This window comes from Camelina sativa, chromosome 4 (genome assembly GCF_030686135.1).
Source record: "Camelina sativa cultivar CO46 ecotype springtype chromosome 4, ASM3068613v1".
In the NCBI taxonomy this organism is placed as follows: Eukaryota; Viridiplantae; Streptophyta; class Magnoliopsida; order Brassicales; family Brassicaceae; genus Camelina; species Camelina sativa.
In genome coordinates, this window is record NC_141883.1 from 19363463 (window position 1) to 19385724 (window position 22262).

At 36.6% G+C, this 22262-nt stretch overlaps 6 protein-coding genes and 1 pseudogene across 8 annotated transcripts; 2 read left to right on the top strand and 5 right to left on the bottom strand.

Annotated features, from left to right (window-relative positions):
* Positions 1-2103: 2103 nt before the first annotated feature.
* Positions 2104-4993, top strand: LOC104780610 (uncharacterized). Of its 2 annotated transcripts, none has more exons than XM_010505116.3 (5): positions 2104-2955; positions 3668-3801; positions 3931-4078; positions 4448-4554; positions 4656-4993. In XM_010505116.3, exons 1-5 carry the CDS (start codon positions 2631-2633, stop codon positions 4695-4697), a joined length of 756 nt encoding a protein of 251 aa, XP_010503418.1. In that variant the 5' UTR covers positions 2104-2630; the 3' UTR covers positions 4698-4993. The 2 variants fall into 2 exon arrangements, with proteins under 2 accessions (XP_010503418.1, XP_087366474.1); XM_087510348.1 differs by having other exon boundaries at positions 4523-4554.
* A 540-nt stretch (positions 4994-5533) lies between these two features.
* On the bottom strand, positions 5534-8815 carry LOC104780611 (E3 ubiquitin-protein ligase SIS3). The gene is given in 11 exon segments (XM_010505118.3): positions 5534-5779; positions 5781-6077; positions 6222-6335; positions 6605-6724; positions 6873-6938; positions 7017-7109; positions 7192-7330; positions 7697-7770; positions 7882-7948; positions 8247-8285; positions 8421-8815. Coding segments are annotated over 11 exon segments (1077 nt in total). The 5' UTR covers positions 8450-8815; the 3' UTR covers positions 5534-5740.
* A 639-nt stretch (positions 8816-9454) lies between these two features.
* Positions 9455-12901, bottom strand: LOC104780612 (aldehyde dehydrogenase family 2 member B4, mitochondrial). The gene is made up of 11 exons (XM_010505119.3): positions 12401-12901; positions 12034-12168; positions 11786-11928; positions 11552-11705; positions 11234-11463; positions 11054-11143; positions 10797-10970; positions 10550-10687; positions 10280-10417; positions 10135-10196; positions 9455-9892 (listed from the first exon to the last, which is right to left on the bottom strand). Exons 1-11 carry the CDS (start codon positions 12474-12476, stop codon positions 9619-9621), a joined length of 1614 nt encoding a protein of 537 aa, XP_010503421.1. The 5' UTR covers positions 12477-12901; the 3' UTR covers positions 9455-9618.
* A 784-nt stretch (positions 12902-13685) lies between these two features.
* On the bottom strand, positions 13686-16582 carry LOC104780613 (putative cyclic nucleotide-gated ion channel 16). Its single transcript, XM_087509085.1, has 7 exons — positions 16048-16582; positions 15717-15920; positions 15328-15644; positions 15126-15237; positions 14807-15043; positions 14326-14720; positions 13686-14229 (listed from the first exon to the last, which is right to left on the bottom strand). The coding sequence occupies exons 1-7, from the start codon at positions 16525-16527 to the stop codon at positions 13872-13874; spliced, it is 2103 nt and encodes a 700-aa protein (XP_087365211.1). The 5' UTR covers positions 16528-16582; the 3' UTR covers positions 13686-13871.
* A 1242-nt stretch (positions 16583-17824) lies between these two features.
* LOC147945979 (RING-H2 finger protein ATL48 pseudogene) lies at positions 17825-19825 on the bottom strand (annotated as a pseudogene). The gene has a single exon (XR_015596851.1). The product of XR_015596851.1 is annotated as an RING-H2 finger protein ATL48 pseudogene (transcript).
* On the top strand, positions 17890-18333 carry LOC104780615 (uncharacterized). The gene has a single exon (XM_010505123.3). The coding sequence runs from the start codon at positions 17890-17892 to the stop codon at positions 18331-18333; it is 444 nt and encodes a 147-aa protein (XP_010503425.1).
* A 466-nt stretch (positions 19826-20291) lies between the features above and the next one.
* On the bottom strand, positions 20292-21510 carry LOC104780614 (RING-H2 finger protein ATL48). The gene is made up of 2 exons (XM_010505122.3): positions 21313-21510; positions 20292-20708 (listed from the first exon to the last, which is right to left on the bottom strand). The coding sequence occupies exons 1-2, from the start codon at positions 21401-21403 to the stop codon at positions 20539-20541; spliced, it is 261 nt and encodes an 86-aa protein (XP_010503424.2). The 5' UTR covers positions 21404-21510; the 3' UTR covers positions 20292-20538.
* Between the last annotated feature and the right edge of the window lie 752 nt (positions 21511-22262).

Here is a 22262-nt window from a genome sequence, read left to right on the forward strand (position 1 = left end):
ATACAAAATCCAATTGTGCCACATGTAAGCACTACTTTCAAGTTTCAAAGGTGCAATCATTAATTAGATAGAATGTGTAGTAGTCACCTTTTTTGTTCAACGCCTAATTTAGTTTAATTATTCCCTTTTGTACTGTGAAACCTCCTCGATTTAGGAATATTTTGCTACGCATTGTTTTGATTATATATTGTTTTACCTTTTTTTAGTGTTGTTATGCTCCGCTTTCAATCCACTTAATTTTCTCTTTAACCTATCCTGGTGACTGAATTTTTTTCTTTTTAAAAAACAAATAGCTAAAAACAAAAACAACAACAAAAAAAATTGTCTTGTGACTTGTCGTCCTGAATTGAATTGTCATGCATCTCTCTTCTTCTTGTGACAGGTGATGAAGTAGGGAAGAATCCAAGCAATCAAGCAAAATGCTTCTTAATTAAAGCTAACATCATTGCTCTCTCTCAGATACTTTGTGCAAACGCATCAACACTACTCCACTCCCTGACCCGTATCCGCCAGCGGAACCACAAAATTAAAACAATGTTTTGATGATTTCTCAGCTACTTAATAGCTAACTAACCAACGACATGCATGTGAATACCTTTTCAAAAAAAAAAAGGAGACACGGATCATAGAGAGGGTGGTAATTAAACCATCAATCCTCCAAAAACATATATAGTCTCTTGCTTCTAATCGCTTCTAGCATATACATGGCATCCACATGCGACCAAGTCGAGTACCATTTAAACATCAAATAAGACTCATGGAGAGACACGTGCGTCTATCTGTCATGACATGCACATCCTCTTCCGACATGTGTGATACACCGCATACCACTGTTTGTCCCCTAACGCTCGCTCTACAATTTGCTGCGGTCAAACCCAAGTCGACCACCCGAATTTCGAGAGAATGATAAGTAAATGGAAAATGCTTTAGGGGACATCATTTCTTGCTTTCATCTCTCTTTCTTCTGTTCAGCCTATTTAATGGATTTAAAATCTTATTGGAGAAGGGACATCCCATATTTCTTTGAGTGCATATGTTATTGAAACTTAAAACATAATCTCTACCAACCCAAGTTGCTACAAGCATAAGCCCAAACCGTATATAACTAAATCAGCCTTTAAAAGGAAAACAAACGGGCCTAACAAACAAATTTGAAATTGAATCGATTATGTAATTAAATGAGCCTTGTCACAAAGTTTTACATTCATAGCCACGCAAGTCTTGCGCATCAGATAAAAAAAAAATTGTACTCCAAGCTTTATCGTTATTTTTTGTCCAAAATCTTTCAAGTTCAAGCAATCTAAAAAAGATATCCATGATGCTTCAAAAAGGGGTGTCTAGACTAACTAAAGATGCATCTTTTTCTAAAAGGAGAAGCTCGTTTTCATCAGTCGGAGAACAACTAATTAATGATATTGTCAAGAATCTTGTCTGACTTCATTCAGGTACCTTGTTGTCTGTTTTTTTGTTGTTATACAATAAGTTATACCCAAAGAGTTGGCCTTGTTGCTGGCAAAAAAAACAAAAGACTTGGCCTTGTGACCTTGTCTGCCGTTGTCCAAATAAGTATAGTAAGCTAATCTTAACATTAATTTTTGGTTTTATTTCTCATGTCTACAAAAGTTACTTTATTAAGACGTCGTAATGAGTGATAACCAATCAATTAATTGACATTTTTAACCGGTAATCGAAGATTCGTTCCTCTTTAACAGAGGACACAAATTTTGGGTTAATTATAAAAAAACATATTTAATCATATTTGCATATTGTTTAGTTATTATGATTGGTGTTCACGATTAGAAACATGGAACATGAGTCTGCATGTGAAGGCGACAACTTCTATATATATAACACATACAAGTACAAATCTCTGTTTGTGGCATATTAAACGAATAAAATAACAATGAATGTAAATTAATTTAAGTATTATATGAAGCCACCCTTGCTATCCAATGACCTTTCGACTGATCAAACAGACTCACCTTTGAACCCCATGCCCCTCTTATATAGCCACTGCTTCTTCTTTTTTTTTTGGCATATCCACTTGCATCTATCATTTTATTATATAAAGTCATTCCTCTATTAACTATTACTATAACACATGTAGGTCCTTTGTTCCTAATTTATCAGTTAATAAATAATATCATCTGAACAATTTATAGTTTATTTGTCTTTCTTGATGAATAATAGTTTGGTCCCAGAAAGAAAAAACCTAGTCGGCATTTTAGTGTTGAAGTTAGTGGCGAAATTGGTGGCAGAATAGCTTAACAATAATAGACCACAAAAATAACTAGTCGGTAGTTTTAGAAAATTAATCTAATTAAAACGAAAAAAAAATACTTAGCTAGATAATTATATATGTTTATTTAGGTCAAACCCAATATCATGTACTGAATTTTTTTCACATAAAAAAAAATAAAAACATACAATTTGCAACTTGGTATATATGACTTGTATGATTCATTAACTCAAAAATATTACAATATATTACAAACAAATCTGAGTATTTGTATATATATTATCATTGTCCACTTCTCTCTCTCATACTTTTGGTATAAGTAGAAAGAGGGAAACATATTTTGAGTCTTTATTTGGGATATTTACATTAAAAAAAAACCCTCCCAACAACCATGGCCTCGCTTCCGGTGAAGCCTCTACCTTCCGGCCACTTACAGCTTCTTCACCGGAATCTCGTTACTCCCCCGTCGATGATATCCGCCGGTTTCAAAAGGCAGCATATCTTAGGAGTCCCTTCTTATCTACGTATTGATGAATCTGTGAGGCATATGAGAAGCCTTAGGTCGTTGAACAACCGTCGGCCGGTAAGTAAAAGCGCCGGCGTGTCTATGTCGGTTGTTTCGGCTGAGGATTTGCCTGCGGTGTCTTGGGAATCTTGGAAGCCTGACAAGAACACCTTAGCTCCGTCGCTAAGTGACGTCATTTGGCCTGCAGCAGGTAACTAAATTAGTTATTATATCTGTGTACCGGAGAAATAATTTTATGCTCACTTTGTTATTAAGAGTTGATATTAATTTGATATATTCTTCTATTACGTCTACTTGATATTAATCTGGCTTCTAAATATATGCATCTCATTTCATATTAGGCAAACTATGAGTCCACGAGTCCTATTTTGGGGTTTAGAAAAAAAAAATCATATTAATATAGAAATGATAAAAAATAACATATATTAGACAGCAAGTTTCTTTGTCCGAAGACAAGGGAAGAGAGAGAGACAGATTGGTTGTGTCTCTTCCAACGACCAAATAGCTAGCTATTGAGATAATAGGATATGAATCTAACTGTTTGAGGTTGACCGATTCTCAAGTTTAGTAAAAATCATAATTACTGATATATACATACTTTTAACCAATTTGTATAATCCTTTGAGAAATGTAAGGAAATGATTTATGAACTTTATAAGGGTTATAAATATTAATTAGAAAATAGTCATAGTCTATAAAATCATTATTATACTGTGGTATTATCATTTTAAGCCATGTTATTATAATTTTCGGAACATGCATGCAAAATAAATTGACTTGTTTGGTTTATTATAGGTCATTTTACCTTGAATCTACAACCGTTTTGATCAGATTAGTTATATATGTATATGTTCAAAAGATTTGAAATGTTTGTTACTTTTTTTTGTATGAGAAAATCAAAGGAGCGTTTGCGGCAATGGCGATAATGGGAAGATTAGATCAAATGTTAAACCCTAAAGGGATCTCCATGTCGGTTGCACCACTTGGTGCCGTCTCTGCCATACTCTTCACCACCCCTTCTGCTCCTTCTGCTCGAGTAATTTCCTAAACGCATTTTTTTTCTTACTTCGATTGAAATGTTAAAACACAGCTAGCTGCCTAGCTTTAAACACTAAGTTGTGTTGATTAATCAGCATGGTGATGGGTGCATGTGTATTTATTTCAGAAATACAATATGTTCATGGCTCAAATAGGTTGTGCAGCCATTGGGGTGTTGGCGTTCTCCGTCTTTGGGCCAGGCTGGCTTGCCCGCAGCACCGCTCTAGCAGCTTCCATCGCGTTCATGGTCATCGCTCGTGCCAATCATCCTCCAGGTAATTGAATCCTACTCTTCTTTTCTGGAAGCTTTATACTATAAAAAAAACAAAAATCTTGAACTACCTAGCCAAAATAAAGAATCAGATTTCTTATATTCGTTTGTAAGGGATATGAGAACCATGGGACCTTCATATATGATAGAAATAAGTTGGAAGCTACGGGAGCTATATTCGGAAATGAAATAAGATGTGTTCATATATCATATTTGATATATATATTTGGGAAGGATAATTTAGAAAATAGTACTTGAAGTACACTTTAAACAATGATAATATAATTCAGGTTTTCATGTATTATATAGGATTTGAAATAGCTGAATGATACAAATTTGCATATGATTTTGAAAAAAAAAAAAAATTATACAGCGGCGAGTTTACCACTATTGTTCATAGATGGAGCAAAGTTACATAAGTTGAACTTTTGGTACGCATTATTCCCAGGTGCAGCCGCTTGTATCCTCCTCTGCTTCCTCGTAAGTTACCTTTCTGCTTTCAAAGTACATGATATTTGCTTACCTCTTTTGCTTTCAAACCTATTGCTTAGATATTTTGTGTTTGTTTTTTGTTCTTGCAGCAAGAGATAGTGTGTTACTTGAAGGAAAACTTAAAATTTTGAGAAATCGACACATGTTTATAAATATATATATACAACACGTATTGGTGGAGGAGAGATCCTGCATGTGAAGATTTTTGGTTCATGTTTAGACGTTAGTAGATGGTCGACCTATTTTCATACCCGTATATAAATGAATACATATACAAAAATTTATATATATATGTTTCCACGAAACTTGTAGTGATCTACTTTTCTTTTCCGTTTTTGATCTTTTATGTTTCCACAAAATAATGTGTATCAATGTATCATCGTACATATATATATACGCATGGCAGAATGTAGAATATTTTGCTTCACTTGGAAGAAAATTATTATTTGTGGCACCGTAGAAAACTTTCGATATTCAAAGCAGATACTAATAAACGATAAGTGTTTCTGTGTTTGTATTTTTTTTATAAGTGTTTCTGTGTTTGTATTTTTTTGATAAATACACGGATTATCGTTTGACCACTTAGTTAATACACGGATTACACTTATCAAAATAATCCACGGATTATCGTTTGACCACTTAGTTAATTATTTTGATAAGTGTTTCTGTGTTTGTATTTTAAAAAAAAAAGGTTTTTGTTCAGTTACTGTGAAATCTTTAGTATTTAAAATTTTAAACAAGTATATCAAAGACCCTTCAACAAAGTTTAAAGCTAAACCATGCAGAAAAAGTTGTTATAAAGCAGAAAGCAAAAAAAACACCACCCGTTTGTTTCTTTTCATAGCAGTATCTCAAAAACCCCATCGTCACGAAAGTCGTTAGTGCAGAAAAAAGTTGGTCTAAGTACTTCACTTAGGCTTTGGCAATTTCAGTGGTTCTGGTTCTCTATGGCTTTAGGGTTTATAACTTTGAAAATTTGGTCTTCACCTGAACCATAACCAAGTATAAGGTATCTGAACAATGTCTTTCATTACAGAGTTTGGACATGAACAATTCTTCTTCCCTCTTACCAAATGTAAACCCCCGATTTATTTACATTTTAAGGAATGGGTAGGGCAAATCAGTCAAGAGTTAGTGTTTTGGGTAGAACTTTCCACAGGCTCATTTCTTTCTCTCATCTCCGAGATGGATATATATCAGTCGGGACGGGTGGAAACCCCACCGTTCTCTGCAGTCTCCAGAGCGGTGTCTGTGTGGACTGGGTGGATTAGGGATTGAAGTCTCAAAAAGTAGCTCTCGCTTTGAAGTTGGCTTCTTATGTACCGAGCTTCTGTTGTTTCTGTGTTCACTTGTGAGGGTTGTTCTGTTCCTGAGCTCTGGAGGTTGGATAATGCGCTGAGATCTAGGTCTGGGAAAACCGAGCACCGGCACCGGGGACATTTCACGTTTAAACGCAGCCATTGGTCTATGCACTCCACATGGAAATTATGGGCGCATGGTAAACCTCTAACCTGTAAAATTCAGACAAATTCCGCTTATCAAGGAACGTATTGAGACGAGAAAAGCACGCAAGCACATTATGGAAGCAAAAATACGAATAATAAGTTGGCTAATCCCTAGCAATGGAGAAAATTTAGGAAAGTGATGTTTAGTACCTCATGGCCAATATGGAACTCCTCTAAGCAAATTAAGCATTCACCGCAGTCATCTGGGACAGCTTTTAATCTGAACTTTGGAAGTTCTTGAATGAGTGCTTCAACAGCTTCTGTCTGTTTACCAACCAAAGCATCAACAAGCATTAGATGTTTGGAATCTTGAGACAGAAATATAGTAAAAGTAAATTTGGACATCAATAGCAAAGAAGATTTTTTGCTTCTCTACAAAAATATGTCCATAGGTACTGGAAACATAATTGTTGAGTAAGGGATTACTCGTATAGGAGAGAGTAAAACCACGGATAGAGTAGCTATGAGTCATATTTATGTGATGGACAAGTTACTAAACGCTTAAGGTATTGACAGTAAAGGACCAGACTTGCCTGAGCTGGAGTCAAGTAAAGTCCAGGATGGTATGTAGCAGCATCTTGACTTATGCCTCTCATCTCTTGGCCTGCGGCTTCAAATGCCCAGTCAGGTACCCTAATCATGTCAACTAAAATCTGGGTACAAGAAAACAGAAATTGAAAAATTACTCAGAAGTGTCAGAGACTAAATGCAACTTAAAGCACTTAGAAACAAAAATCATAATGACAAACTCCGCAAATGTGTAAAGGAAGTGAAGTTGAATAATTGGATCCTGAAACTTACCCCGAACTCTGAAATCGGAATTCCCTGCTGAGCACGTAATAAGTGTACCTGTCTTCGTGTCAACCACTATCAAGTAAACTCATATTAAGTTGGGTCCCATCTTCAAACCAACAAAAAAAAAAAAAAAGCTTGATAAAAATCTACCTTTCCAACACAGATGCAAGCAATGCAGAGGAGGCCACAGTAGCTGAACATCAGCCAAATGAGAAAACCCCATTTTTGGCCTTCTTCAGGTAACTATCGCAAGAGAATACATACTAACTCAGCAACAGATTTCCAACAAGAATAATCATATGCCATGATTGTAAATAATGCTTACACATCTTTTCGCCTTTGTAAACCATAGTGTACCGATTACAGTCCAAGCCCACAAAAATGGATACAGCATCAGAGATAGGACAGACAGGACAACCACTCTTCCACAAAACATGGCGTTCCGCTGTTGACTTCCAAAATCCCTAACAGATGTATGATACCATAAATTATTGTGACACAAATAATTAGAAATTCATAAAACTTTGCTACCTAGGGAGATAGAGAAACGTTGCAACTAGCTACTGATGAGATCAAGCTTGCAACTCAAAGAGCCTATTCTACAAAGAAGTTATGTGCTTCCCAATTAGCATATATTTATCATAACCGAATCCTTCTCAATGAATTACATGCCTATCTAAGGAATAAGGATAGCAAAGAAAAGATCACAGAAACGTTTCTTCTTGAGATAACAACAACTCCGGGAAACCGGGGGAGGAAGATTCCAAAAAAGGTAAGAACCTTAAAATTAACTGTAACTCTAGGAACTAGGAGATTTAGATGGAACTTACAAGCCAAGTCCAGCAGCAAGACCATTGTCAACAAACATGAAGACCCGGAAGAGAAACACAGTGGTGTAATCGACCTGAAGTCATAAAGACAAAACTTAAAGATTTCAAGGGAAGGAACACAAAATAACCGAAACTGATAATAAGCAAGAGCAACAAAAAAGGTTGAACTGAGGTGCACCACCTACCACAATCCATATATGCAGAGGGTACTCGCAAGAACGATATCTATTCCAATTGACAGCTACAATGATTCTACAACGCAAAAACCATTAAGGGAAACGGAACCGAGAGGTTTATCTATAGAACAAAAGAAACCAAAAACTAAAATCAAATCTTCAAGAGAAGAAAAGAAGAAGATGTACAAATTACTCTCTACTTTTCCTTCTGATTAACCCTAAACCAATACCTAAATCGAAAAAAACTGGAGAAATCATCTCCGGAACTGAGAATTCTTAGCTCGACCCAAAGCAAGAACAGAAATTTATACCGGAATTTAAGAAAAGTAAAATTCGCGGAATCAAAAACTAGCATAGAGATTAAATAAGGATACACACTAGTGGCAAGCATCGACAAGAAGAACCCATCATACCTGCACAATTTCATAAAACGTTATTAACCAACAAAAACAAAGAATCAGAAACCCCTCAAAAAACTCGAAATTGAATGATCCAAAAAAATCGAAATCTGTTTCCTTTAAATCGACCCAAAGTGAAGAGAAACTCACCACTTGAAATCGACACCTCTCATCGCCATGAAAGATGATGTTGTTGGGAAAGAAAAAGAAAAAAAAAAAGAAGGAGTGAGAAACCCTAAGAAAGGTTTGAAGATTTTTTTTTATAAAAAATGGTGGAATCGATTCTCGAAATCGTGAGCTGATGATGCAGTATCTATCTAAAAGCGGATTACGGGATTAGGATCGAGCGAGAGTGAGAGAGAAAAAGGAGGGATTTGGAGAGGATCCAACAAGACAACAAGTTGCAAAATTTGTGAGAGAGATGAAGAAAAAAAATAAAAATAAAAAGAGAAACGGAAACTTCTAGCTGAAGAAGAAGTATTTCACGATTTGGTCTTTTTTTTTTTTTTTTTTTTTTTAGTGCATTCAACATCTTTCGTCATTTTTGGTAGTTACATACTTACATTACACCTTTATCAAAAATTGAGTCAAGAATTACTTAATCGTATTAAATTAAGTAGATTATGTACTAATTAGGTTCATGTATTTTACAGCAAATAATAATAATTATCATAATTTTAGATTTATACATCTCAAGTCTCAACTAACATTACTGTTTCACCAAAACTATGATACGTTTCCCACGAACTACAAATTTAAGTATATTTATAGTACTATTTACGAATATATATATATATATATATATATATACTTTTCCAATTAATAAATTAAAATACAAAACATAGGAAAGTTTTTAAGAAAATAGTACAAAACATAGGAAAGTTTTTAAAAATACAAAACATAGGAGAGTTTAGTGTATCTAGTTTGAAAATACTAAACTATACTTATAAAGAAAACATAGGAAAGTTTTTGTATACAGTAATTAGAAATTAATTTTAATATCTTTTTGTATCTTTATAATTTTTCAATTGATTTCTCATTTAAATATACTTAGAAATATATGTGTCTTCTAGTGTTGATAAAGTTATTGTTACATTTTCAGTTTCGATGGAAACAATGCGAAGAAACCATATGAACGCCATGTCTAAGAGAAACAGCTATAGCTGATATGAAGAAAAAAAATATAACAGTAAAGAACTTTGAATACACATTTATTAAAGTATCACAATCCTTTTACTCAAGTTACAAAATACAAAACCCATGCCTTAATTTTACTACTGTTAACTTTATAAGAGTCTCTCTATCTTTTGGTTTGAGCATTTATGATGAGACATACAAACTGCAGAGATCAGATCCAGGCAGGCTTATTCAAAGCAGTAACGACTGCCTTGATCTGCAAGTAATTGTTGAGACTGTATATGCCTTTCTCTCTGCCATTCCCACTCATCTTGTAACCACCAAATGGTATGGCTGCATCGAAGACGTCGAAGCAGTTTACCCAAACGGTTCCAGCTTTCAAACCCCTCGAAACTCTGTTTGCGGTGTCAAGACTCTTTGTGAAAACCCCTGCAGCTAGCCCGTACCGAGTATCATTTGCCCTCTTTATCACCTCATCCACATCCCTGAACCAAACATTACATTTTTGGTATCAGGTCTTTGAAAATATAGTAAAATAGCAACCAACGTTAAGTCAAATATCAGAATTTTGTTCAGTCTATCAGATATCTTATAACTATTATGAGCATATTGTGACTTATTTGCTTACTGGATCGGATTTTTGGATTCAGATTAGATTGGTTTACCCCGGTTAACATCTCTAATATTTTACTAATCACATATCCCATCATGACTCATGAGTACGTACCTGAACTTCAAGATTGATTGGACTGGACCGAAAATCTCGTCTTGAGCGATAAGCATGTTGTCCTGTATTTGTTCAAGATTAATGCCATGAAGGATTGAAACAGATCAGAACATTAAAGACGTCTTGGAAGAGTTTTATTTTTTACCTTAACATTAGAAAAGACTGTAGGTTGGATGAAGTAACCTTTGTCTCCAATCTGATCACCACCACATTCAAGAGTAGCATTGCTTTCGACACCTGACCTTATGTAGTTCATCACTTTCTCGAATTGCTTCGAATCAATCTATACAGAGTTTAAAATATAATTAAAAAATCACAAAAGCATCAGGAAAATATAAAGGCTAAACTCTTTTTTTTTTTTTTTGGTAGAAAAGGCTAAACTCTTTTTAATGTACGGAATGTGTAAATGTGTTACCTGAGGACCCTGTTCAATGCCTTTCTTGAAAGGATCACCGACCACACGTTTCAATGCGCGTGCCTTTGATTTCTCAACAAATTCATCATACACTTTCTCATGAACATACGTCCGAGATCCCGCACAGCAACATTGCCCCTACAAAAACATTACTCAAGATGTATATTATACTATTGAAAAAACTGCAAGCTCAAGAGCTATAATGAAGAAAGATTAGTTCAAGGTATGTCTTATAGTATAGACAAACCTGGTTGAAGAAGAGGGCAAAGTGTGCTTGCTCTACAGCTTTATCGATATCAGCATCTTCGAATACAATGAACGGTGATTTCCCTCCAAGTTCCAGAGTTACCGGCTTGAGATTGCTGTTAGCAGCCAAACCAAGTATAACTTTGCCCGTATCAGTGGATCCTGTAAAAGCAAGCTGCAGGAAAAAGAGAACAATATATACTTAACATAAATTTAGTTACTTAAAGAAGCTAAGAAGAATGAGATAGATATCTCTACCTTGTCTACATCCATGTGACTCGCAAGGGAAGCACCAGCTGTTGGACCAAATCCAGAAACTATATTGAGAACACCAGGAGGAAGACCGGCCTATCATAAATTTCAAGAAACACTGTTACTTCGTAGCAAGAATGGAAAGCAGAAGATGGATTAAGAGAATCTAGCTCATGTGAATCTTACTTCAAGAAAAAGCTTGCCAGCATAGAAAGCGGTAAGAGGCGTTTGTTCAGCGGTTTTGAGGACAATGGAGTTACCACAAGCAAGAGCAGGACCAACTTTCCAAGCAAACATCAAAAGCGGAAAATTCCATGGAATGATCTGTCCAGCTACACCTATTGGTTCATGCAATGTTTGGACATGATAGTTTCCATCAGCTGGAACTGTTAGTCCATGAATCTTATCCGCCCAACCTACACACCAAAGCAAAACCAAGAATGTGCTCATTCACAGAAATTAACACCAAAAGCAAGAAACTTTCACTGGGTGTTATCAAGATACCAGCATAATAACGGAACAATCTGGCGAACATTGGAATCTCGACGTTCTTGGATTGTTGGTAAGGCTTGCCATTGTCCCATGTCTCTAGAGACGCCAACTCTTCGCTGTGTTTCTCAACCAAATCAGCGAACCTCAGCATTACTCTTGACCTTTCCTGAAACCCAAATCATAAACCAAATGAGAACATATCACATTAAAGCTCATAAATTTTAAAGACTCCATAAGAGTACTTACATAAGCACTCATTTTAGGCCAAGGTCCTTCATCAAAAGCCTTCCTTGCAGCTTTAACCGCCCGATTGATATCTTCAGCATCGCCTTCAGCTACATGCGCAATGACTTCCCCTGTCCGTGGATCAAGAGTCGGAAACGTCTTACCTAAAATCAACAATTCCAACGATCAACTATTACTGCTCATGGAACTGGAACCTCTAGACTCAAAATTTGCTTTTTTTAACAAATAAAAATGAAAACTTTAATCACCAGAAGCAGAGTCAACAAAGTTCCCATCGATAAGGAGCTGAGTGTGTGAAACTTGAACCGAGGGACTAATGAGTTCCTCAGCAGCAGAAGAGGTTCCAAATCTCCTTAAGATCTCTCCATTATAACAATTTCTCCCTGAAACAAAAATCGTCATCATTTTCATACATCACACCCTAGATTCACCACAGACCCACTAATCAAGGAATCTAATTTTCATTGGAAACAACGTTAACATAAGTTGAGTGATATACTCGAATCAGAACATCATACTGAATCTAATAAGTTAGTTGAAACACGAAGATAGATACTTTGAGAGATTCATCAGAAACATCGAATAGTGATTTGTTAGCATGCGTGTGGGGAGTACCTTGAGAACGAAACAATAAGGGAGAGGAAGCAGATAAAGATCGAGATAAGAGAGAAGAGACTCTACGAGCCGCCATGGATGGATATGCAAAAGCTCACAACCAGCTTCACAACAAGCTTTCAAAAACCGTCAAAGTTCTTATCTTTTTTTTTTCTTTCTTGGGATTTTCTTCTTCTCTAGTCTCTCTCTCTCTCTTTAATGGGTTATTGTGATTTGAAGGGGAAAGAATCCAACGGTCTAGATCTAACGCAATCCCTCACACATGTCGCTTAACGTGAACTCTCTTTGGTTCGTGTTGCCGTACTTTGAATGGCTTATTTTTGACTATTTAACGTTTTGTTTTGTCCGTTTTCGAATCAGAAGAATTCAAATATGAAAGACAAAATAAGCCATTATAATATAAGCTATGAGTTGCCTTGCCGTGATTTCTGATTTTTTTTTTTTGCATATGTGTGTTCATATCAAAAAAAAAAAAAATATATATATATAATTCTTTCTTCCATTTTTTTCCAACTACAAAAATAAATAAAAAACAATTAAATTAAAAACAGATATAAGTGGAAATTATATTTGTGTGGGGAATATGTAAAGGATAATGAAATGAAGATAAAAGATAAATGAAATAATTGCAAGTATGGTGTGATGTCATTTTCTAAGGGGTGGGTTGTGTCATCTATTTGGTATGTTTTTTCATCTTTTCTTGTAAACATAGGTTTACTTTGTGGATTGTGATGTTGTGGTCCTTTGAAAGTGTTTTCCACATATAAGAAAATTAATGTGATACTTTTTCTACTATAAATAAGGAGATTTTAATTGGTGGTACTTACTCTTGCAAAATTATAGTGCTCAAATAGGTAAGTAATCAAAAAAATGATTAAAGTTGAGAAAAACTTATATGATTTCATGTTCTTTTTTTTGGAATACTTTTTTTTTTTTCAAATTTCATTCTATGTTATCAATTAAAATCACATACATTTATGATTTATCTTTTAAAAGTTAAATTGGCATATATGAAAAAACAAAATCTATGGTTGTAAATACTTTTGTGACATTTAATGAATTTATAAAATTGAGCAATAAAATGAGAAGGATTACACATTTTTGGTTTGCACAAAACATATGGAAGAATAAAATTAAAATATACTGACTATATCCTTTATATATTTTGCCCTTCATTATTTTTGACCAAAATATGGTCATTGCCCAAATTTCACCTAAAATGTATCAAGACACTACTTAATTAGTCTGGTACTAAAACATACTACTATCACGAGAGATGTCCATACCAATAAAGGCTGTAGGAGCCAGAAATGAGTTGGATAGAAATAGGACATCTGTATCATTGTCCGACACAATTGCTGTTAATCTGTACGTAGTCATGTCTCTTTATATACCTAACTAATATTCTTGGTTACAACAAAATCAAGTCAGTGTTTGAAAATCCTTAATGCATTTGTCACGACAACAAAAATCAGAAGAATCCTGGATCCTCTGGTTTAAACATTTTAGGCATCTTCAAAGATGGATCATCAGGATCAATTCTTGAAGACCCTCTTTGGTTCCCTAAAACACCTCTCTTCGTATTAGCCGCGAACTTAGACGCTAATATCGTCGCACTCAAATTCTGATTATTGCTGCCGTTCTCGTCACCGTTGTTACTACTCTCGGGCATGATCTCTTCGTATTCATAATCTCCATCATCGCCATAATAGTAATCGTCTCCTTCCTCTTGCCTTGCTAACTCCATTGCTAACTTCCTCTTCACGTATCGTCTCCACGCAGCTTGTATAAAACAAGTTCCCCATGCTATCCACTGATGTGAGTAGTATCTGATCAGAGTCAAAAGATAGAGATAAAGATAGAGTCAGGAACGTATCAAGCATGAAACCTCCATTGCTTTTGAGACAATAAAAAACGAGTATTACCTGAAAGCATGTTGGAGTTTCTTGCTGTGGAGACGTCTGAATTGGTTAGCTACGAACTTCAAGTCCTCTGCTCGGAGAGCGAAAGCTTCTACTTCTGAGAGAGTCTTCACGGTTCTTGTGGACAATGGGAGATTAACAGTAATGACTGGCATTAAAGCCCAGGTTAAGAGCTCTTCACCGCAGAAATCTCCTGGTCTAAGCGTGATGGAGTTAAAGAATCCTGACCGTCCACCATCTGTAGTGAAACTCTCCATCTGACCTCTAATGATGAAAAGCATCTCGTTTACAGGATCGCCTTCGCGGGTCACATACGTGTCTTTTGTGTTCAAGGATGGAACTAGACGCTCACATATCGCATCTAAGAGCTGGTCATCCATCTGCGCGAAGAACGGCACCTGAAAAATCAAATGAACGTAAAATTTAGGGTTTGTTACTTGAACTGAAAATAATTAAAATGTAGTGTTTTCCTGGTGTGGCATACACGGCGAACAAGGGCAAGACAGAGATGTCGTTGGATCTGGCGACGAAGATCTAACGGTAGAGCCCGTAGAATGGCTTCTTCGTCGACTCCACGAGTTGTTAGCCATTTGTATTGGACGAATCGCCTTACACGCTCTTGTAACTCTTCTGGCAATTGCCTATGTCGCATCCATTCCTCTGTGTCTCTTCTTCTGACTCTCCATTCGTCTAACCTAGCCGTCGTCGATTGCAGATAGTTCTTCAAGAATTGGAGAAATCACTTAGACTCCATTAAAACCTATGGAAGGAGTGAAAATATTATATAAAATTTGATAAATTACCTGAACGTTTCCAATGAGATGAGAGAAGAAAACGAGACCCGCAACACAGATGAAACAACTGAATATAGTCTCACTACTCAGTGTACTCGCTGCAAGACTCTGTCCATAAGAACTACACAAACCAAATCAAAGATCAATAAGCAAATTGTGGAAAAAAAACTGCTGTTTTATTTGATTCAAGACTGATGAATTTTAACCTAACCTGAGGTTACGGAGACCCCACCAAAGACAGTAGAAGTACTTATCAAAGAAAGGAGAAGAAGTGACGTCATTAGTGAACGCATCACCGAACATACCAAACTGGAAATGCTGGTCATCGTCATTGCGTGCATCACAGTTTGACAGAACCCCAGTGATCCGCATCCAAGCTTGTCTCCCTGGATCTTGCAACGATCCACAGTCTAGAAACAAGAGAGTACAAGATGGTGAATGCGTTGCGTTCATCTCTTTAGTGCATTCTCTTCTCCAACATTCATGCTGTCTCTGGATCGATAAAACGTACCAAACCGATCCAAGAACCTAAAAGGGAAACCAAGTTGTAAAACAGAGACATTTTTAAGTCATGTAGGGAAAGAGAAAATGGTTACTTACGTGGCTCACAAGCAGATTGTAGGCTGCACCAGACCAGGCCGTTTTGGCTGCCACTCCGGTTGCTTTAATGATCCGACGATTGAGAGGAAGCATGACGACGAATCGAGGCACGTACTGTATCAGGACGATCAAGGAAAGCGTGTGGTTCTGATGTGCTGCGTATTTGAATTCTCCAGCATTTGGTATCACAAACCAAATCATCATCTGAGAAAAAATAGAAAGATTTCAATTTAAAGAACAGAACGGATCAGTGTGTTTTCATTTTCATATACGTTTTACGATTACACCATTGTCACCTATCGGAACCCTAGAAAACAAAATTGAATTGAACCTGAGGAAGAGGAAGCGAGGCTGCGAGGTCGATGAAGAACTCAGATTTGAGGTAACGGACAGCGATTTCACGGCGATCCATGACGAGCTCCCCGCGACCAAAGACTCTAGATGATTTAGAGACAAAGGCGGTTTTGAATTTGAGGAGAATGTGAATGAGGAAAGAGAGATCGGCTAGGGTTCGGCAAAAGGTGACAAGGATGCCGAAACGGATGTCGATGGACATACATGCGGTTCCGGCTTGGACAATGGGGAGATAGAAGTAAAGAGGGTCGAGGAAGAGAGCGAGAAGGCAGGTGATGAGGAAGATGTGGTTCCATCTCGTGATTAGGTCACCGCCCGGGTCAAGGGTTTTGTTACGGAGCTCGGAGAAGATGGATCGGCGGCGTTGGTTGTTAGGGTCGTTGTGGTGATGACGGAGGGAAAATGCCGTCGGGAAATTGCGGAACCGTGCGGAGGTGTAGAGGTGGAGGTTGCTCATTTGGGGTTTGCGTGTGTTTCAAGTTATGGAAGGGAGAGATTTGTGGGAGTGAAAGAATGAGATGATGTTAGAGACAATTAAGGAGAGGAGAAGGAGAGAAGATTGTGTCTCCTTGAAAATGTATTTTAGTTATATAAAAAAAAAAGTAATTTGTCGAGTAAAAAATTTAACAATTAACTTTAGTTTCGTAATAAAAGTACTCCATAATGCTCTTCCAGTAGCTGAAAATATGGCTAAGAGGCATATTAATATTGTGAAGGATTGCAGTTTCTGTGGTGAAGCACAAGAATCAATTGATCATCTTCTTTTTCGCTGCAGAATAGCAAGAGAAATATGGGAATTGTCACTTATCCGCTTCCAACCAGGTCAGTTTGATCAAGAGCAATCCCTTGTTAAAATCTTCGAAATCTTGTTGTCTGATAAAAATACAGACTCTTCAAAAGAGTATTTATTTCCATACATTGGTTGGCGGCTTTGGAAAGCACGTAATGATCTTGTTTTTAATAACAAGAGATGGGCAATCCCAACCATTATAAGTCAAGCTATGATGGATCATATGATATGGAAAGAGGCTAATAATACCAAAATGCCTTGGCATGTAGCCCATCTGGATAAAAGGTGTCTAGAAAAATCTGCAACATAAACAATCCACAGTCAGCCTCATTCGTTTTATTGTTGCACAGATGGATCCTGGGTTGATGATGCAAGTAAATCTGGAATTGGATGGTCTCTTCATAATGCACAGGGCAAATGCATCCTCAAAGGTTCTTCAGCCATAGAACCTAAAGGCTCACCGCTTGAAACGGAGGCTATTGCGTTTAAGGGAGGCTCTCATTCAAGTTAAACGCTTAAACTATCAACCAGGAACTTTCTGTAGGGATTCAAGAGTACTTTACAAATATCTTGAGCAATATAAAAGTGAAAATCAGAAGCCAGCAGACATTGCCGAGATTCAAACATACTTGGAGGATATATTGGCTTTCACTAATGACTGTCATCGTTTTCTTTTTATTAATAGGAAAGATAATGATATAGCTGATAGATTAGCTAAGACTGCTAGAATAGTTAGTTCTCCTCTCACTATCTTTTGGGAATGTTAACGTTTGCCAAAAACTCTTCTACAAAGTTTTTTTTTTACTTAATGTTATGGCCGACAAAAAAAAAATCATGATTGAGATGTTTAAAAGTTAAAACTAAGTTTGCATTTGAATATTATATATGATGGGAATTCAATTTTTTCGAGTTATTATATATTGCCTAAAATATATAAAATGTAGCCAATGATTTGATTACAGCTGAAAGCAGTTTCGTGTTGGCTTGTATTACACCAAAACCCTTCAACTTTGTTTCGATTCTTTTGTAATGGAAATTGGACAACCAGATCTTGAGCCGGCGACCACCTCCAATCCACTTGTCGGTAAGTCGTCTTGCGGTTCCTGCCTCCCCGGCTACGGAGCCACCACCGTTAAATCCTCCTGGTGGCAGCGAGTTCACAGCAACCACCTTCACGAGCCACGGTGGTGGGTACGGGCGTTTCTAAAGATCCGAGAGTGGTCGGAGATCGTAGCTGGACCACGGTGGAAGACTTTCATCCGTAAATTTAACCGCGATCGACCTCGCGGTACCGCCAACTTCCGATATGATCCTTTGAGTTATACCTTGAGTTTCGAAGATGAATACAAAGATGATGACGACAACGAAGCTGGATTTGGTGGAGTCCGAAGCTTTTCGATGCGTTACGCGTCTGTCCCCGTTGATTCTAGTAAAGCTACCGACGGTACCAGCGTTGTCGACGCCGTGAAATGATTGTTGGGGTGGACGAGTTCTACGATAGGCGTTTGAAAAGTCTCTCGCGTGAGTTGTGCGCTTCCTTATTTATTTTGTTTACGTGATCCTATTTCTATATGTCATGTAATTAAATGTATCACGACGGTCTTATATTTTGATTCTATAATTTTTCTGTCTCTACTAAGGACGGTATACTATAATTTTTCATTGTTACATAATTTAAGTATTGTTGTACAAAAGATTATGGTAAGTGACCGTTAGTTGTGTTTAATTGTATATTAAGTTAAGCTTGGTTTGATTTTTGGAACCAAAAAAGGATGTTTGGTTTGATTTATATCCATGTAGAAGGTCTTTGTTGATGGTCTATACTTACTAATAACTAGGAAGACAAAGTACTCAAGTATTGTCTCCTTCATGCAATCAAAAAAAAAAAAAAACCACCTATATTGTTTATTAAACCGAACCATATTACTCTCTTTCCTTCTCCGACCAAAACCAGATCTTTGACATAGACACATACTCTCTTTTCTACTACAATACGTTAGAACCTAGCCAAACCATCAGAGTCCTGTTTTACCGATTTACCCGCGTGAACGGAGCAGTTATTACTGGTATTTCCCTCACGAGGAGACGAAGATAGAGCCACCACAAAATCTTGATTGCATTCAAGATACTGATGCGTGCCCATCGAGTAACACCTTCTTGGCACTCCGACCCCAATTTCACCTCTGACTTCATGCCGTTGGCTTTGACTTTCGTTCGTGCTTTTGAATCTTCCGAGAGGAACAGAGAAGACTCTTTTCGCAAGCGAGCCTTTGCCTTCGTCGACCTCCTGATGCCCTGACAAGGGGACCACAATAGTCTCCGCATGGTTGAAGCAGACGTTTGAGGTTAAGAGTGATCGTCTACAGAGAGGGCAAGTAGAGTTGGAGAGAAGCCACATATCGATACAGTGAAGATGGAACGCGTGGCCACAGACTGGGAGTAGCCTGAGCTTGTTCGCATCAAAAAACTCACTGAGACAGACGGCACAATCGAATGACTCTTTCAGACTCATAGTTACATCACCGTAAAGGAACACGGGAAGTGCATCTATAGCTGTCTGGTCTAGACCAGAGTCGTGGAGGAAGAAGAGGTGTTGGAGCTGAGGAGAGGAGGAAGAAGAGAGATCTGAGTTGGGGTTGAAATTGGGAAATGGAAATAACGTTGAGGACTTGCGGAGAAATTTGAAAATTAAGTGGAGGACACCGAGAAAGATGATGATAAGAGCAAGAACAGAGATAACCAAACATAAGTCAGAGATTATAGAGCTTGAAGATGAATCTTTCTGGTTCAGAAGAGCCATAGCCGCTTCAGATGAAGTTTTAGGTGAAAGAGCTTCTGTTTCATGGATTTCAGACGAAAGCATCCTACACATTTTTGTTGTTTGAAGAGAAGAAACTGTTTTGAGTTTGGCTCAGTGATCACTCTCTGTAAAAATATATAGTAATGAAATAAAAATGCTGATTGAGATTTCACACATGTTCTGTCTAGTTGATCAAGACACGCTTTAAAAGGCTTCTCTTTGTCCCCTCTTTTTTTATGTTGGTGATTGATTTAACATGATTTTAAGCTAAACCATAATCATTATTGGCTAAAAAGACCACAAAATGTGATTAGGATTTCACATTTAGAAGGTCAAGAACCACAATAAGCTGAGAAAGACAAAATTATGATTAAGCAAAATGTTATCAGGCCCACCATTGTCTTCCACTTAGATGTTCTTAAATCATTAAACATAGCTTGCCTTCTAATACATAATCTATTCACTCCCACTCATTTGTTATTATATATCTTGAAAACAGAGTCTTATGTATAATACTTTTGTGATGATGACTCATTGTCCCATGTTTCACAAAGGATCTTTCAAGAAGTCAAAACTCAATCATAACTGTAAGCAAATAAATAACACAGAGACTGTCGGCTGAAAGATGGTGTTTCAGAGAATTTCTCCAAATCAATATAATCAATTGATCAAGGATACCTTTTTTTAGTTCTTTAAATTATTCAAATCATGAAATGTGCCCCCTTACAAGTTATGAATCCTAGCAAGACCACAGAATTCTACACTCAAAGCGAGAGAGCAGTGCACACACACCTTTGCCCGCAAATATACTGAAGAGTGTCATCCCTCTCAATTATGTGAAAACGTTTTTTAAAACGAACAAGTAGTTGTATAGCTCATCATTTCTTCCAGGGATTATCACCGTAGTAATAAGCGGTACCAACCATTAAAGCGACAGTAGCACCCTGGACGACCACCCTAGCTCTCATCAAAACCTGACCCAACTGAGAATTGCCTCTTCTGAAACTAATCAGCCCAGCCGTAAGCACTCCCGCAGTCATAAGTGCACCTACAACAGGTTTAATTCACAAGAAAATTATCAATTCTGAATGTCTTAAGTCTTAACAGTATGGACCAAGAAGACAGTATTGAATTATAATAATGGCTTTGCTACCAGCTAAGGTCCAAGTTACAAATTTGTCATACAATTTGTGACAAAGGAACAACCTTCAAAGATAACAATAAGCAAGTGAACATTAAAGACTAGTTCGAGAAACCCATATCATAAAACAAATTTTGTTCTTATTGATTTTTATATAAATATGTTTTGCAGCTCCACAACAATCACTTAAATAGAGTTTATACAATCTTTTCTACCATCTACCATGATACTTGAGAGTCTCTAAAAAGACCACAAAATCATACATACCGACACACAACATTGTAATCTCAATTACATAACTTGTTAATCATTTCAGAACCTATTGTTTGGGGATCTAAAAAATTCTGAATTTCACATTGATTCTGATTTTGAATCAGATTGTGTCACAAAAACTAAAATCAGCAGCAATCTTAAAAAAAAAAAAAAAAAAAAAAAAGAAAAAACATTTTGAAATCCCAAAATAAATTCAAAATTCGATTTTTGGTGAAAACGAGATGAAAATGACACAAACCGAGAGGAACGAGAGGATTCCTAACACGCTTCTTCTCCTGGAACAGATCTTCCATGTCTGGTTCTACAGCACTCATCTTCTCCACAACCATCTAATGCAAACCCAACTCCCCAAAGAAGAGAAACGAAACTAAGAGAGAGAGAGAGAGAGAGAGAGAGAAGTAAATTAAAAAGCAGTCAGGCGTGGCCTTGTTCGTCACCAGAGACCGTGTGCGACGACGAGCCGGGTCGGGTCTACGGTTCTGTGTAACGGGTCGGATTCGAGAGTGTTTGAAAAGGTAAAAACCCAAAATGGTATATAAAGAAGCCCACTGGGCTCGCTTTTGCGTCCGCAAGAGCGATTTATAATTAGAGAATTTTGTTTCGGCTAATCTTGTAATTAGCGTTATAAACGTCTCTCTTTTTATCAACAGAGAACAGATTCGAAGTATTTAGAAACAACGCCAAGTTTATACTTTCCATTGTATCTCAATATTTCGAACATGTTCTCTGTTTAATAAATTCTTTTAGTGGAGATCTTAATATACAAGAGAAGAACGGAGATCTTAATATATTCTTCTCTTCTATATTAAGATCTCCACTAAAAGCTTCATATATATATAAAGCTTCTTGATAAGGAGCTTAAACTTTCATTTATAGTTAAACTACAGTAAAACCTCTATAAATTAATAAGGTCGGGACCACGAAATTTTATTAATTTACAGAAGTTTTAATTTATCGATAAATTAATATTTTATTAATTTATGAAGATATTTTCTTATTTTCATATTGAAAAATTTTCTACTACAAAATAAGATACTTTTGTTATCATTCACATTTTTAAAGAATTTTCTTAATTTATAATTTTGGTTATCATAATAGGTTGAATGTCAATTGTTTAATAGATTATCTAGGTAAAAATGAGAAATGTTAGAAGTTTAGAGTTTAGAAAAAATTGTTACTACTATCCTT

Bases quoted from the DNA above. Each gene is read 5' to 3' on its own strand.
- LOC104780610 (XM_010505116.3), top strand. From the start codon at position 2,631: ATGGCCTCGCTTCCGGTGAAGCCTCTACCTTCCGGCCACTTACAGCTT. The intron at 4,079-4,447 runs GTAATTGAATCC...AAAATTATACAG, and splicing joins TCGTGCCAATCATCCTCCAG to CGGCGAGTTTACCACTATTG. The intron at 4,555-4,655 runs GTAAGTTACCTT...TTGTTCTTGCAG, and splicing joins GTATCCTCCTCTGCTTCCTC to CAAGAGATAGTGTGTTACTT.
- LOC104780612 (XM_010505119.3), bottom strand. From the start codon at position 12,476: ATGGCGGCTCGTAGAGTCTCTTCTCTCTTATCTCGATCTTTATCTGCT. The intron at 11,706-11,785 runs GTAAGTACTCTT...TTTGGGTTTCAG, and splicing joins GGCCTAAAATGAGTGCTTAT to GAAAGGTCAAGAGTAATGCT. The intron at 10,418-10,549 runs GTAACACATTTA...AACTCTGTATAG, and splicing joins GCATTGAACAGGGTCCTCAG to ATTGATTCGAAGCAATTCGA.
- LOC104780613 (XM_087509085.1), bottom strand. From the start codon at position 16,527: ATGAGCAACCTCCACCTCTACACCTCCGCACGGTTCCGCAATTTCCCG. The intron at 14,721-14,806 runs GTATGCCACACC...TTGATTTTTCAG, and splicing joins GTCTTGCCCTTGTTCGCCGT to GTGCCGTTCTTCGCGCAGAT. The intron at 14,230-14,325 runs GTAATACTCGTT...GACTCTGATCAG, and splicing joins AAACTCCAACATGCTTTCAG to ATACTACTCACATCAGTGGA.
- LOC104780615 (XM_010505123.3), top strand. From the start codon at position 17,890: ATGGAAATTGGACAACCAGATCTTGAGCCGGCGACCACCTCCAATCCA.
- LOC104780614 (XM_010505122.3), bottom strand. From the start codon at position 21,403: ATGGTTGTGGAGAAGATGAGTGCTGTAGAACCAGACATGGAAGATCTG. The intron at 20,709-21,312 runs GTTTGTGTCATT...AACCTGTTGTAG, and splicing joins GAATCCTCTCGTTCCTCTCG to GTGCACTTATGACTGCGGGA.